This window comes from Cetorhinus maximus, chromosome 3 (assembly GCF_964194155.1).
Source record: "Cetorhinus maximus chromosome 3, sCetMax3.hap1.1, whole genome shotgun sequence".
Classification (NCBI taxonomy): Eukaryota; Metazoa; Chordata; class Chondrichthyes; order Lamniformes; family Cetorhinidae; genus Cetorhinus; species Cetorhinus maximus.
The window spans coordinates 7753982-7770610 of NC_135881.1; the positions used below are offsets into that span (position 1 = coordinate 7753982).

A 16629-nucleotide genomic window follows, 5' to 3' on the forward strand; every position below is an offset into this window, starting at 1 on the left:
GACGTAGCACAGGAGGAGGAGGAGGAAGGCCATTCAGCCCATCACCTCCATGACCTGCCCTGTAGGCCCCTTCAGTCACCCCCATTCTAGCCCGGTGGGGTAGCGGGTTCCAGGCCATTACCCCTCTTCCCCTTTCCTGCATCCTTCCCTCCAGGAAAGATGACGGACGCGTAGCAAACACTCCATTTCAGGTGGGGTGTCTCCATACCATGCATCACCACCGCTCACATGGGAAAGCCTCTCCACTTTCCCCCTGCCTCTCTCGCCCACCACCTCGTGGTCCCACAGCCTCAGACCTGTGACCCCCCCGTGGGCCCCCGACCTTCAATCCTCGGACATTGAGTCCCAGAGAGATTAAACTCAATCCCGCACCCAGGAGTGAGGCAGGAATCACTGCTGCTTACATCATCGGTGCCCAATTTGCATATTTAAAGGGGAACATCCTCGTTGCTGCGATGTAAAATGGCGCTCAGGTCTGGGCGGGTTCAGGGCCCAACGATGAAAAATAAGAAAATAAGAAGGACCAAACTGAAAATAATGACTAGAATTTTCTGTCTTCACCTCCTCTATTTCTGGAGGACAGAAACAGGGGCCTCAACTCTTTGTGACTTAGACGAGGGGAGAAATGACATGGTAGCTAAATTTACAGATGACACAAAGATAGGTAGGAAAGTATGTTGTGAAGAGGACATGAGGAGCTTGCAGATGGATATGGATAGGTTGAGTGAGTGGGCAAGGATCTGACAAATGGAGTATAATGTGGGAAAATGTGAAGTTGTTCACTTTGGCAGGAAGAACAAAAAAGCAGAGTACTACTTAAATGGAGAGTGGCTGCATAATTCTGAGGGGCAGAGGGATCTAGGTGTTCTAGTACATGAGTCACAAATGTTAGTATGCAGGTACAGCAAGTAATTAAGGCAGCTAATGGAATGCTATCCTTTATTATGAGAGGGATTGAACATCTAAGTAAAGATGTTATGCTTCAATTATACAGGGCATTGGTGAGACCACACCTTGAATACTGTGTGCAGCTTTGGTCTCGTTATTTAAGGAAGGATGTAAATGCATTGGAGGCAGTTCAGAAGAGGTTTATTAGTTTGATACCTGGAATGAGTGAGTTGTCTTATGGGGAAAGGTTGGACAGACTGGGCTTATTTCCATTGGAGTTTAGAAGAGTGAGGGGTGATTTGATTGAAGTATACAAGATCCTGAACGGCCTTGACAAGGTGGATGTCGAAAGGATGTTTCCTTTTGTGGGTGAGTCCAGAACTAGGGGGCACTGTTTTAAAAGTGGGGTCACCCTTTTAGGACAGAGATGAGGAGAGATTTTTTCTCAGAGGGTTGTGCGACTTTGGAACTCTCTGCCTCAGAAGGTGGTGGAATCGGGGTCATTGAATATTTTTAAGGCAGAGGTAGATAGATTCTTGTTAGGTAAGGGAATCAAAGGTTATCGGGGTTAGATGGGAATGTGGAAATCGAAACACATGGTGATTAGCCGATGGCAGAGCAGGCTCGAGTGGACGAATGGTCCACTCCTGTTCCTATTTCTTATGTTCTCATGTTTAAACTATTGTGAGACAGAAGGAAAAGTGAACGTCCTGTGTGTACTGCCATTTGGTGCTGTGATGTATTTGAGCTTTTAATCTGATCAGTGTTTTGGAAACCTCTGGTTTCAGGAGACCTGTCGCAGCAAGTAGAGGAACGGGACGCTATAATCGCAAAGTTCACACGGATGAAAGCGGCCTTGAACCAGGAGCTGGAGGCGCTGAAGATCCAGCTGGATGAGGAATCGAGGGTTTGTGTCTACGTTCAGCCTCTCGGTGGCTGCACTTAGGAGTAGCCCCGAGCGGAAATTTCCAATGTTTCATTTCATCCGTTTCCCAGAGGTGGGAGTCACAGGAAAGGCCAGCATTTATTGCCCGTCCCTAATTGCCCCTCAGAAGGCGGTTGTGAGCCAGTCCCTGTAGTTAAAGAACATTCTGTATAGGTCTAGGCCGCAGCCAGTCTATCAGCAGCTGGGTGACCACATGAATGACCTGAATCAGCCCTTGCTGATTCTGACCCACTGCACGGGTTTTACGTTATTACTTTACAAACCCCTTTACCTTTTTTTGCTTTAGCTGCTTCTCCTCTTCGAGACTCGCATCAGAGCCACGGAGCCATTACGGCACAGAAGGAGGCCATTCGGCCGTCTGAGTCCATGCTCGCTCTCTGTAGAGCAATCTGGCCATCCCCATTCCCGTAGACCTGTCGGTTTGATGTCGATCCAATTCCCCTTTGAAATCTTTGACGCCCCCCCAATTCCACCGCCCTCATAGGCAGTGAGTTCTAGGTCGTTACCACTCGCTGTGTAAAGCGGTTCCTCCCCACATCCCCCCTCTCAGTTATTTCACGTTCCTTGTTTTTCACTCTACCTCCTGATACAGACATACAATCACAGATATTGAAAAATCACCGTGATGCCAGGTGCCGAATTGTGATGACAAATAAAAACAGGTTATCATAATTCAGGATATAGTAATCGACAAAAATAAAGGGTAAGATGATAAAAGGATTGCACACCTATGAACATTTCAGCGTACAAATAATTACACCACCTTTCAAAATGTGGGTCTCCTTAATCTAAAGAATAAACATGAAAGGTCCACTGCACTCTGCATTTTGGATTAATGTCCATAGATCATGTGTTGTCAGGTTGAGTTTGTTAAATTCTCCATGATTTACTTATGTGTTTTATAAAGTAAGGGATTGGGCTACTCGTTCTATATCTTATTTGTGGAATGGTGTCTTTACTTATAGTGCAGGTGCTCAATTTCACAAATCACAGAGAACAGGAGGAGGCCATTCAGCCCATCGCATCTTTGAGAAGAACTATCCATTTAGTCCCACTGTCCCGTATTCTCTCCATAGTTCTGTCACTTGTTCCTTTTCAACTTTACCCAATTTATTTATCCTTCTACCCTCCTCCCTCCCACAAAACCTTTTTTCTCAGTTATATCGAGTAGTTTTCTTTCTGAATTCCCACTGTGAATTCGCCAACTGGTGTCCCAGTTTCCATGGGATATATGTGACTCCAGACCCACAGCAAAGTGACCAGCTCTTCTCTGCCCTCTGGCCCGGTAAAGGCACTCGGTTGCATTCAAGGGGGCAGCTCAGCACCACCTCCCCCTGGGGCATTCGAGATGGGCAATAAATGCTGGCCTTGCATCTTTCTCACACGTCACACTGACACACAACTGCATAACAGAGGTTCTCGGTCTTGGGCCTTTCCTATCTCATTATCGTGTGAGGTGAGTGTTAGTTACTGAAGCCCACGTGTGTAATTTCTACAGGAGTCATGTTGCATCTCTCTCACACACAAGTACAGAAACATATTCACTGGGGGGGTCTGAAGATCCTTTGCATGCACGGGCCTGGAGTTATTGATTGTCCTTTTGAAAATTACATCGATGAATATGTAGTGAGGGATACAATCATCTTAAATGCATCTGCCCCATCCCATGTGCTGCTGAAACCCTCATTCATGCTTTTGTGACCTCCAGATTTGATGACTCTGATGCTTTACTGGCTGGCTACCCGATTCCCATCCTCCATAAACCAGGGCTCGTCCAAGGCCCTGCTGCCTGAATCCTAACTCGCACCAAGTCCTGTTCACCCAAAGCCACCAGTGCTCACTGCTGACCCACACTGGCTCCCAGTCCATCAACACCTCAAATGTAAAACACTCCTGTCTCTGGTTAGATCCCTCTATGTCCTCGCTCCTCCCTATCTTTGTAACTCCTCGAGTGCTAAAACCCTCCAAGGTATCTGCGCTCCTCTAATTCCAGCCCTTTGGTTATCTCCCATTTACGTCACCCTACCATTGGCAACCGTGCCTAGGCCCAAAACTCTTGGATCACCTCTCTGCCTCTCTACCTCGCTCTCCTCCTTTAAGATGTTCTGTAGAACCTTGCTTTTTTCGATCAAGCTTCGGTCACGTGTCTGGATGTCTTCACGTGTGGCTCAGTGACAAATTTGTTTGTTGTCCCTCTTGTGAAACCCCCTGGGACGTTTTGCTGCATTAAAGGCGCTATATAAATGCAAGTTCCTTGTTCATGTGGTTTCACAATTCCTACGTTGCGATTGGACAACATTTGCTAAATAATCCTCAGCGTGCTAAGAATTACGCCGACAACCAAGGTAAAGTTGTCAGTGGGGCTCGCTGTGTGGCGTATTTATGTGTTCTGGAAGCTACTTGTATTAATACACAGGGCCCTGTTCTTTGCAGACAGACAGACAGAAAGAACATGTACACACATTGCGCCTGTTTCAGCTAAACAGAATAAGTGACAGCCATTCGCTGACTCATTCCTCAAGGCAATGCCTTGACCAATCAGGGTCAAGCCACCTGGTTTAAATTTCAAACAATGCTTGGCAGTTAACTGTCAAGTCACCATCACTGGTGCATTTTCCATGGCAACGCCTCTATCAATCAGAGTCCACTGGCCAACCAATCAGCACTGTCCTCACATACAGTATAAATTGTTGCTTTCCCCTTGCATTGGCATTCTTGCCAAATGTCCTGATGAGTGCAAGACGAAAAGCTTCGACATGTCCCCTCTTTCAGCGAGTCCTGTACTGCCAAACGACATTATGTTATCTTCCACTGTAGGAGCTTCATGCCCGCAAAATTATTTATTCAATGTTAGCATCTCCTTTGACCCGGTGTTAATTTTTGTTAGCTAAGCTGCCTTGGGGTGGTTTACTATGTCGCTATATGAATGCAGGCTGTTGTTGTACCTGATAGTTTTTCTTTTTTTTTGCCGTCTGTCCGCAGGTGAGGATAGGATTAGCCCACGGCCTGCAGGATGCACGCAATAACTGCGACGTCCTCCGGGGGCAGCTCGAGGAAGAACAGGAGGAAAAATCGACCCTGCAGAAGTCGGCCAGCAAAGCCAACGCCGAGGCCTTGCTGTGGAAAACCAAATACGAGACGGAGGGAACCCAGAGGCTGGGGGAGCTGGAGGAAGCCAAGTACGATATCGGGATTTAACCCGCACACGGGAATACAAAACGCTGGAAATACTCAGCGGGTCAGGGAGAGGCACAGAGCTAGCATTTCAGGCCGATGACCGTCCGTCAGGCTGGTGGGCATTAATGGAATGAAACGTTAACTCTTTTTCCGCCCCCCCTCTCTCTCTCTCTCTCTCCCCATGGGGACCTGTTGAATATTTCTAGCATTTTCCGCTGTGATTTCACGTTTCTGGCATTCGCAGCATTTCGCTTGTGAGGACTTTAAAAAATTTACCAGGTGCGTGTGTGTGTGCGCCTTGAACTGAGTGACTAGCTTGGACATTTCGGGGGGGTCAGTTTGGAGTCAAGCACATTGTGGTGGGTTTGGAGTCACATGTAGGCCAGGCCGCAGCTGGTTTCCTTCCCTAGGGAGACATGAGTGAACCAGATGGACATTTTACAACAATGGTCATTTCGTGGACGCATTTACTGATTCCAGGTTTTATTCGTCGGATTTAAATGCTGGGGTGGGATTTGAACCCATGTCCCCAGAGCGTTAGCCTGGGCCTCCGGATTACTAGCCCAGTGACATTTACCATTGCACTCCCGTCGCCCCCCCTCTGTGGGCGAGGGTGCTTTCGCCACCCTCATTCTCAAGCTCACTCAAATTTCAAACAGCATGGCCAGAATTTTATGTCCCCCCCTCGGAGGTGGGGGGTGGGGCTGTAAAATAGGGTGCCAGCCTCTGCTCCCTACCCACACCATCCTTCCAACCCCCCCAACGCCCCCCCCCAGTGCAATTTTACCAGCAGCAGGGGAGGCATCTGGTGGCCTAGTCACCCCGGGGCCAATTGAGGCTCTTAACCGACCGGGTGTCCAGCAAACCAGGCTGTGCAAGGGGTTTGGGGTGCCTCCTCTTAGTGCCTCCTATGGGTCTCCTCCATTGGAGACTCCCCCCACCCTCCCCGCCGGGTATAACCGCCCCCGTTCTGAGTTTCCCCTCCCCCCACTGCCCTGTCCATATCCCCTCGCTTGCTTTGCTCTGGGACTGCCTGCAGTACCGGCAGTGGCCAATGCTCCCGGTGGTGCTGCGGGGACAAGTGAGCAGCTGTGGCCATGGGCTTGGCTGGCTGCTCTCAGAGGCGGGGCTGCTTCCCAGATGAGGGCAGGTGTAGGGCCACCTCTCAAGACAATTACTGGTCTGACTGGTTGTTAAATGTCTGTGGGGCGAGCTGGCCAAGCCTGGGGGCGAGGGGTGTGGGGGCTCTTTTCCCCTGATCTTTATGGTGGGGGTGGGGAGGGGGGGACATGGGGGTCCCACCCTCAATGTAAAATTCAACCCATTGTGTGGAAATTTGTTCTGCTGGACTGTAAGGTGTGTGGCTGACACCGTGAGTTTCTACAAACTAAACCGTGTCCTCCCCCACTGAGAGGAATGGCTTTTATTTTAATTCATTCACTGGACGTGGCCTTCGTTGGCTGGGCCAGCATTTACTGCCCATCCTAGTTGCCCTTGGGAAGGTGGTGGTGAGCTGCCTTCTTGAACCGCTGCAGTCCATGTGGTGTAGGTACACCCACAGTGCTGTTAGGGAGGGAGTTCCAGGATTTTGACCTAGCGACAGTGAAGGAACGGCGATATATTTCCAAGTCAGGATGGTGAGTGACTTGGAGGGGAACTTCCAGGTGGTGGTGTTCCCATCTGTCTGCTGCCCTTGTCCTAGATGGTAGTGGCCGTGGGTTTGGAAGGTGCTGTCGAAGGAGGCTTGGCGAGTTCCTGATAATTCTGTGCTAATCCAGGGGATTGGATTAGTGATCCTAGACATGAGTTCAGATCCAAGCATGGCAGTTGGGGAATTTAGGTTCAGTCAATTAATGGAATCTGGTATAAAAAAAACTAGTCTCTGTAATTGTGACCATTGCACTATGAGCAGGCTTAATGGCCTTTTTCTGTGCCATAATGACGCTAAGCACAACTGGATTGTCCTAAGATCTCATTTGGTTCACTAATGTCCTTTAGGGGTGTAAATCCTTACCTGGTCTAGTGCCAGCTACCGTAGTTGACTCTTAACCACCCTCTGAAATGGGCTAGTAAGCCACGCAGTGAAGAAGGTGCTCACCACCAACTTCTCAAGGGTAATGGCGGTTGGGGCAATAAATGTTGGCCTGGCCATTGACACCCGCATCCTGAAAATGAAAGAATAGATAATCTGTTGGTTTGGGGAATAAATATTGCCCCCCGACACCGGGGATAACTCTTCCTCATCACGTGGGTACATTACCCATAATCTGGCTGCCCAAAACCCAGACCGTATCTCCTCAGGGGGCCTGGGTGCTGCCCCCAGGAGAGAGTGAACGCGGGAATAAAGAGGCCACTTTCCTGCTGACCCTCGAGTTCAGGATCAGTGAGAGTTTTAGGCACATGGAACCTGAGCCCATTGTAGGAGTTTGTTAGATCGCGCCTCCCCCACCCCCCCACCCCACCCCCCCAACAACCCCCAGGCTTTCCCTGTTCTCCAGACACAAAGTTTCCTGTCCCACCAGCGGGATAGAGTCGTGGATTTCTCCCTAAGAGCCTGCCACCCTGGGGGACCCGCGGTTACAGTCAGACCCACAGGGCTGCCGTACATGTCCTGTAAACAGAGCTGGGTCCATTAATCCATTCCGACCTAAACTGGGATCTACCTGTATTTATTTTTCTCCAAATCCCATTTTTGGGGTCACGGGGGGGCGGGCTTGAGATTCTGCCGAGCGGGAATGAGCTTCCGGCAACGTTGCTTCGTCAATCCCAGATCATGTCTCATTCCTGCATTACATGGCAACAAAAAAACTCCAATCTAATCCACAACCTGGGAAAATCCAGCATGGTCTCAATCCCGAAGATGCTGGATTTCAGATATCAGGCCTGTGGTACAATCGCAAACGTACGAATTAGAGGCAGGAGTGGGCCATTCAGCCCCTCGAACGTGCTCTGCCATTTGATAAGATCGTGTCTGATCTGACTGGGATCTTTACTTTCCTGTCTACCCCCTGTACCCTTAGATTCTTGACTGACAAGAGAGTCAATCACGCTCAGCCTTAAAAATACTCAATGACCCAGCCTCCACTGCTCTTTGGGGGAGAGAATTCCACAGAGTCACGACTCTCTGAGAGGGTCTCATTTCTCCCCATCTCTGTCTTAAACAGGAGACCCCTTATTTTTAAACCGTGTCTCATAGTTCTAGTCTCTCCCACAAGAGGAAACATACTTTTAGTATCCACACTATCAAGTCCCTTCAGGATCTTCTACGTTTCAATAAGATCACCTCTCACTCTTCTAAACTCCAATGGATACAGGCCCAGCCTGTCCAACCTTTCCTCATAAAATAACACCCTCGCCCCAGATATCAGTCGAGTGAACCTTCTCTGAACTGCTTCCAACGCAATTATATTCCTTCTTAAATGAAGAGACCAAAACTGTACACAGTGTTCCAGATGTGGTCTCACCAACATCCTACTCTCATATTCCATTCCCCTTGTAAGAAACACCAACATTCCATTAAAAAAACAGAAAATGCTGGAAGAACTCAGCAGGTCGGGCAGCGCCTGTGGAGAGAGGAACAGAGTTAACGTTTCGAGTCTGTACGACCTTCCTTCAGAGTATCACACGGACTCAAAAACGTTAACCCTGTTTCTCTCTCCACAGGTGCTGCCCGACCTGCTGAGTTCTTCCAGCATTTTCTGTTTTTGTTTCCGGTTTACGGTATCCGCAGTATCACGCTTTTACCAACACTCCATTTGCCTTCCCAATCACTTTTTTTATGATTCATGTACCAGGTCACCCAGATCCCTCTGCACTGCAGCCTCTCTCTATTTAAATAAATTGCTGCTTTTCTATTCTTCCTGCCAAAGTGGTCAAGCTCACATTTCCCCACATTATACTTCATTATGGGATCAGGGGGATCCTTGACATCCACCTGAGGGGGCAAATCGTCCCTTGATTTAATGTCTCGCCTGACAGGCGGCAGTGCAGCACTCCCTCAGTACTGCATTATACTGGATTATACGCTCCAACGTTGGGAGTGGGCTTGAACCCAGTTGTTCAGCTGATCCACAGCAGGACGCCCGCAGCGGCAGTCGGCCCTGAGTGAAGTGAGGGCGCCCCAGCGCAAACCAGGGGCGAACTGTGCCCCTCTCCTCCTGGGGACTGGACTGTCACGTTCCTCTGTGTGTGTGTGTTCCTCCCTCAGGAAGAAGCTGGTGGCGCGGCTGGAAGAGGCGGAGCAGAAGGCCGAGGCGGCGAACGGCAAGTGGGCCTCGGCGGAGAAGGCGAAGAACCGGCTTCAGGCCGAGGTGAAGGACCTGAGCGCCGAGGTGGAGAGGTCGCAAGCCTCCTCCCTCGCCCTCGAAAGGAAACAGCAGAACCTCGACAAGATCCTGAGCGAGTGGAGGCTGAAACTGGAGCGGGCGCAGGCGGAGCTGGAGGCGGCGCAGGGGGAGACCCGGGAGGTCAGCACGCAGCTGCTGAAGCTCAAAAACACCTGCGACGAGACGGTGGATTTGAACGAGGGGCTGAAAAGGGAGAACGCTCGCTTGCTGGGTAAGAGGCAGCCACACGGCACTGACAACAGAGCATAGAGAAACAGAGGAGGGGGGCATTGTCAGGAACTGTCATCTAAACCCCAGCTCTTTTACAAAAGGAGACACCATAGACTGATTGTTGATCCAGGTCCTCCCCAATTGTGGGGGGGGGATAGGAACACGAGGAGACCATTCAGCCCCACCCTCCCCCCGACTGCCCTATTCCATCACACAGACTGGTCTGTATCTCGACCCCATCTACCCGGCTTGATTCTGTAACCCTGAATACCCCTTCCCTAACAAAAATCCATCAACCTGCAGTTTGAAATTATCAATGGACTCCCAGCTTTGTGAAGAGGGGACCCCCCCCCCCACCCAAGATTTCCACTCCCCCATTCTGTGTGTGAAGAGGTGCTTCCCCACATTGGCACTGAATGGCCTGGCTCTCTCATTCCAGGGCTATGTGCCCCCCCCTCCTCCTGGGCACTCCCACCCTCGGTGCAGATTTCTGTGGACTGTCGCCTCTCGGTTGCCCGTCTTCGGACCATCCCAGTCGCCTTTCAGTCTCTCCTTTCAGGGAGAGGCGAGAATCTCCCACCACGACCGTTGTGTGATCTGGGATGGGTCGCCCGAAAGGGCGGTGGGAGCGGGTCCGACGAGTGAGTTTCGAGAGGCGATCGGGTGGATAACTTGTAAAGGGAGCGTTTTCAGGGTTCGGGGGAAACCAGAGCAGGGGAGTGGGGCTAATTGGATACCCTCTTCCGAAGAGCTAGCACGGGCACGATGGGCTGAATGGCCTCCTCCTGCGCTGTAAGATTCTATGAATTTGTTTCTTTGCGATATTTAAATAAACCCCCGAAGGGATTTAAGGTCGACTCGTTGCTGGATCAGCTTTTGCGCTGGTTTATCCCCCACACTTTCTTTCAACACAGCGGACGTCGCTTCCCTAACAGATCAGCTGAGTGAAGCCTCTCAGCACAGCCATGAGGCGGGCAAGCTTAAGAAGCAATTTCAAGAGGAACTGGCTCACCTGGAGGCCGCCCTGGAAGATCGCCAGGTAACTTATTTAAACCTGTGATAAAAACAAAAAACTGCGGATGCTGGAAATCCAAAACAGAAACAGAAATACCTGGAAAAACTCAGCAGGTCTGGCAGCATCGGCGGAGAAGAGCAAAGGGTCACGAGGACTCGAAACGTCAACTTTGCTCTTCTCCGCCGATGCTGCCAGACCTGCTGAGTTTTTCCAGGTAATTCTGTTTTAATTTAACCTGTGCCAGGCTCAAAGCAGATGCAGCTGCGAATGAGCGGACCAGACTTGTGTGACTCTCAGACTTCAGGGCAGAGGGAAGGGGGCAGTGGTTGGTGGGCAGTGGGTAGGGGACAGGGGGTAGTGGGCAGGGGGTGGTGGGCAGTGGGTAGAGGATGGGGGTAGTGGGCAGGGGGTGATGGGCGGTGGGCAGGGGGCGAAGGGCGGTGGGCAGTGGGCGATGGGCAGGGGGTGGTGGGCAGGGGCGGGGGAAAAGGGTGGTGGGCAGGGGGCAGTGAGTGGTGGGCAGGGGTGGGGAAAAGGGTGGTGGGCAGGGGCCGATGGGCAGGGTGAAAAGGGTGGTGGGCAGGGGGCAGTGGGTGATGGACGGTGGGCAGGGACAGGGCAGGGGCAGTGGGCGATGGGCAATGGACGGTGGGCAGGGGACAGGGGGCAGTGGGTGATGGGCGGTGGGCAGTGGACAGGGGGCAGTGGGTGATGGGCGGTGGGCAGTGGACAGGGGGCAGTGGGCAGGGGGCGGTGGGCGATAGGCGGTGGGCAGGGGGCAGTGATTTACTATACTGTCAATGGCTGAGGGCTTCAGATTGGAGCCACTCATTGAACGTTGGGGAAACTGAGCATTAAGTTTAACATCTTGCATAATTCAAGCAAACAGGCGGCCATCAGCATAGAAATGGAAGCCATTTAGTTGACTGCATTTTTTTTATTCATTCACGGGATGTGGGCTTCGCTGGCTAGGCCAGCATTTATTGCCCATCCCTAGTTACCCTTGAGAAGGTGGGGGTGAGCTGCCTTCTTGAACCGCTGCAGTCCATGTGGTGTAGGTACACCCACAGCGCTGTTAGGGAGGGAGTTCCAGGATTTTGACCTAGTGACAGTGAAGGAACGGCGATATATTTCCAAGTCAGGAAGGTGAGTGACTTGGAGGGGAACTTCCAGGTGGTGGTGTTCCCATCTATCTGCTGCCCTTGTCCTTCTAGATGATAGAGGTCGTGAGTTTGGGAGGTGATGCCTGAGGAACCTTGGTCAGTTGCTGCAAGACATCATGTTAATGCTTCTCGGACACTGTGAGGTCCAGCCATTGTTTCAGAACTGTTATAGTGCCAGAACATCTCTCTTTGTGAAGCTAACAAGAATTTCAAATTACCCTGATAAACCTACCTCATTCTATTTCTGTCGGTTTTGAATTTAACGTTTCATAAGTATTAAAAATTAATTCAAGCCATGCAGATTATCATCAAAATGTTACAGAATCAAAGATGGGAAATGTTCAATAACTGACAGCCCCCGGGTGTAAATGGAGTTTGAACACAGATTAGCCATAATGAATGGTGGAACAGGCTCGAAGGGCTGAATGGCCCACTCCTTTTCCGATCTTTGAAGGGAGAGGGAAATTAGGAGTGACAGGGTGTTAGTGAGGGAGCTCAATATCCTTCTGAAAATATAAGTAAATGAAACAGTCTGAAAGAATTGCAGCAGTTTAGAGAGGCAAGGCCATGTTGCTTCTTCCTCAATTTTTTATTTTATTCATTCATGGGATGTGGGCATCGCTGGCTGGGCCAGCATTTATTGCCCATCCTGAATTGCCCTTGTTCAGAGGGCATTTTAAGAGTCAACCACATTGCTGTGGGTCTGGAGTCACATGTAGGCCAGACCAGGTAAGGACAGCAGGTTTCCCTCCCTAAAGGGGCATTAGTGACCCCGATGGGTTTCTACAATTATTTCATAATCAGACTTTTAAATTCCAGGTTTTTATTGAATCACATTCCACTATCTGCTGTGGTGGGATTTGAACCCTGGTCCCCAGAGCATTACTCTGGGTCTCTGAATTACTAGACCAGCAACAATACCACTGCACCATCGCCTCCCCTCGAAGAGTATGAGTACTCCCCTTGGCCTCTCTAGATCATGGTATTCCCATCAGGCTCCTGAAATGAGTAACCTTCTCTCCTGTTCTGTGTTAGAATGAGCTGAAGACTTCGGAGAACAGGAGCAGCCGTCTCCAGCTGGACCTGACTCAGCTGCAGAGCGAGAATGAGAGGAAACTGAAGGAGAAGGATGAAGAGATAGTCACCATGAGGTAACGAGGATTGAGCCCCGCAGGGAGAGCCAGGAGACCTGTACACTGCCAATGTCAAGCCCATACAGAGGGGCACAGTATCGCTTTCCTTTATGTTCAACTTAGATTAACCTCATGACGAATATAGCCACAAACACAGGCCACTCTCTGAGCTACCAAAACACTTTACTAAATAAGAATGTAACCCACCAGGGCATTAAGGGAAGTCTAAGAACAGCTGCAAAAACAACACCTTGTATTTATATAGCACCTTTAACTTAATAAAATGCCCCAAATTGCTTTAGAATACTTGAGCCCATAACTTCCAAGCTCCATGACAGTATAACTGGGGCCTGCCCGCCCCAGCTCTCCCACCCCCCCACTGCGAGAGTCCTGAGGTAAGGAGGGCATGGCAACTGCCCGGGAAGTTCAAACATCCCTTGGGGAATTTCCCTGCACTGGGAACCATCCGAAAGTGTAACATAAATCCCAAACTTCGGATGGTCCCGACTGTTTCCTGTATTAGTCACCCAGGAGAAACCAGGAGAATCGAAATAATACTGAACACCCCCCACCCCCCCAAACAGGACTCCCCCCACCTGCCCCATCACCCCCACCCCCCAAACAGGACTCCCCCCACCTGCCCCTTCCCCCCCACCCCCCCCCACAGGACTCCCCCCACCTGCCCCTTCACCCCACCACCCCCCACAGGACTCCCCCCACCTGCCCCTTCCCCCCCACCCCCCCCCACAGGACTCCCCCCACCTGTCCCTTCACCCCCACCACCTCCACAGGATTCCCCCACCTGCCCCTTCCCCCCCACCCCCCCCCACAGGACTCCCCCCACCTGCCCCTTCACCCCCACCACCTCCACAGGACTCCCCCACCTGTCCCTTCACCCCACCACCCCCCACAGGACTCCCCCCACCTGTCCCTTCACCCCCAACCCCCCCACAGGTGAAGGGACTCCCCCCATCTGCCCCTTCACCCCCACCCCACCCCCCACAGGACTCCCCCCACCCCTACAGGACTCTCCCCACCTGCCCCTTCACCCCCACCACCCCCCCAAAAGGACTCCCCCCACCTGCCCCTTCACCCCCACCACCCCCCCCAAAGGACTCCCCCCACCTGCCCCTTCACCCCCACCACCCCCCCCAAAGGACTCCCCCCACCTGCCCCTTCACCCCCACCACCCCCCCCAAAGGACTCCCCCCACCTGCCCCTTCACCCCCACCACCCCCCCCCAAAGGACTCCCCCCACCTGCCCCTTCACCCCCACCCCCCACGGAATCCCCCCACCTGTCTCTTCACCCCCACGGACTCCCCCTCCACTGACCCCATCCCAACCACTCAAACCCCACCCCATCAATCACCCAACCCCTCCTGACCACCCCCTGCCCCCCGCCCCTGATCGAGGCCCCCAACTGACCAACTAACCCTCGCCCCATCACTGACCACCCAAGCCCCACAACCCCACTGACCACCCAATCCCCACATCGCCATTGACCACCCAATCCCCGAACCCCACTGACTAACTGACGCCCCCAACTGGCCACCCAACTCCCACCCCCTCACCGACCACCCAATCCCCACTGACCACTCCCAACACCACTGACTATCTGACGCCCCCCAACTGACCACCCAACCCCTATGCCCCCCCCCCAACATTGAACACTGACCACCCGACCTCCATTTCCCACTGACCACCCGACAACCCCTCCAACTAACTGACCTCCACCCAACTGATTACCTCCTCCCACTGGCTACCCAACACAACACTGACCACCTGACACACACCCCCAACACCCCACAATCCTACCCGCTTACCTTACAAACCTACTTCCTCCCTCCCTTCCGAAAACAGCTGGGCCTTTAAACCTATCTGCTTTACGGTAGTGAGTGCTGTAAAAAAGAGGGCTTGGCTTCTTTACCCCTGACTCTGCAGCCCTGGACTGAAGGCCTCAGGAGCGCTCTGCCCTGCACAGCTCTCACCCGGCCTGAGTCGGAGGGTCGGGCGAGATGGGATTGGCTGGAATTCTAAATCAGGAACTAGGAGGGGAGTGGGAATCAGAGTCGGATTGCTAATCCGTGGAAGTTCAGGGCCTAGAGTATGACACTGATCCACATAAGGAGAAATTAGGTGAAATGATTAAAGGTTTTAAGAAGTATATTTTAAAGCAGGAAAGCGAGGTATAGAGGCAGAAAGATGTAGGCAGGAATTTGTTTTTTTAATTCATTGAATGTGGGCCTCTCTGGCTAGGCCAGCATTTATTGCCCGTCCCTATTTGCCCTTGTTCAGAGGGGCAGTTAAGAGTCAATCCCATTGCTGTGGGTCTGGAGTCACATGTAGGCCAGACCAGGTAAGGACGGCAGGTTTCCTTCCCTAAAGGACATTAGTGAACCAGATGGGTTTTTACGACAATCGGTAATGGTTTCATGGTCAACATCAGACTTTTAATTCCAGATTTTCATTGAATTCAAATTCCACCATCTGCCCTGGCAGGATTTGAACCCGGGTCCCCAGAGCATTACCCTGGGTCTCCGGATTACTAGTCCAGTAAAAATGCCACTACGCCATAACCCCCACCCCCCCTGAGCTCGGGGCCCAACTGAAGGCACGGCCACGGCTGGTGAAGCGATCAAACTCGAGGCTGCCGAAGAGGCCAGAATTCGAGGAGCGCACCTATCTCGGAGGATTGTGGGGTTGGAGGAAATTACAGAGAGAGGGAGGGGCGAGGCCATTGAGGGTTTCGGAAACAAGGAGGAGGGTTTTAAAATCAAGGTTTTGCTTGACCAGGAGCAATCAAAGGCAGAGCCAGGGTAACATTTCTCATCAGCTCAGAGTCGATGTGGAATAGCGGGAAACCCATCGCTCTGCATACGTCTCCAATCGAACTGACTGTAAATCCACACGGTAGAATATTCCATTTGTTCAATAAGGAGGAGATTGCCTCCCTCACAGGACACTTGCTGTTCACCTAAACCCACATAACCAGCAAACTAGTGGGAACAAATCTTGCCTTAAGGCCCCAAGTTGTTGAAGTTTAACCAGCTCAATTTTTAAAAAAAATCATTCTTGGGATGTGGGCGTCGCAGGCAGACCAGCATTTATTGCCCATTCCTAATTGTCTTCTTGGACCTCTGCAGCTAACGTGGTGTAGGTACACCCACCAGCGCTAGCTGCAGCGGTTTGATACAACTAAATGGCTTGTTAGCCCATTTCAGGGGCGATTAAGACTCAACCACTTTACTGTAGGGCCTGGAGTCACGTGGGCTGGTCAGGTGAACCGAAAAGTAGCAAAATGGAATTCAGCCCAGAGAAGTGTGAGGGATGATGCATTTGGGGAGGTCAAACTCGGCAAAGGATGACACAATAAATGGGAGGAGACTGGGAGGTGTAGAGGAAAGTCCATAGATCCCTGAAGGTAGCAGGTGGTTAAGAAGACACATGGAATCCTTTCCTTTATTGGCCAAGGTATAGAATATAAGAGCAGGGAGGTTATGCTGGAACTATATAAATCATTAGTTAGGCCACAATTTGAGTACTGTGTGCAGTTCTGGTCACCTCATTACAGAAAAGGATGTAATTCCATTAGATTGGTGCATGTACACAGGTTGGTACATGGTTGGTACAAGTAAACAGATTGGTGCATGCGCACAGATTGGTGCATGCGCACAGATTGGTGCATGCGCACAGATTGGTGCATGTACACAGATTGGTACAAGTACACAGAATAGTGCATGCGTACAGATT

General features: G+C 51.4%; 1 protein-coding gene across 1 annotated transcript in view; it reads left to right on the forward strand.

Moving 5' to 3' along the window:
• The window catches only part of LOC144675602 (myosin-7-like), a 148618-nt gene that overhangs the window by 100427 nt on the left and 31562 nt on the right, over positions 1–16629 (forward strand). The window contains exons 27-31 of the mRNA XM_078536252.1: positions 1677–1795; positions 4817–5013; positions 9219–9568; positions 10482–10606; positions 12781–12896. Coding sequence (XP_078392378.1) covers positions 1677–1795; positions 4817–5013; positions 9219–9568; positions 10482–10606; positions 12781–12896 — 907 coding nt within the window. The remainder of the gene's footprint in view (positions 1–1676; positions 1796–4816; positions 5014–9218; positions 9569–10481; positions 10607–12780; positions 12897–16629) is intronic.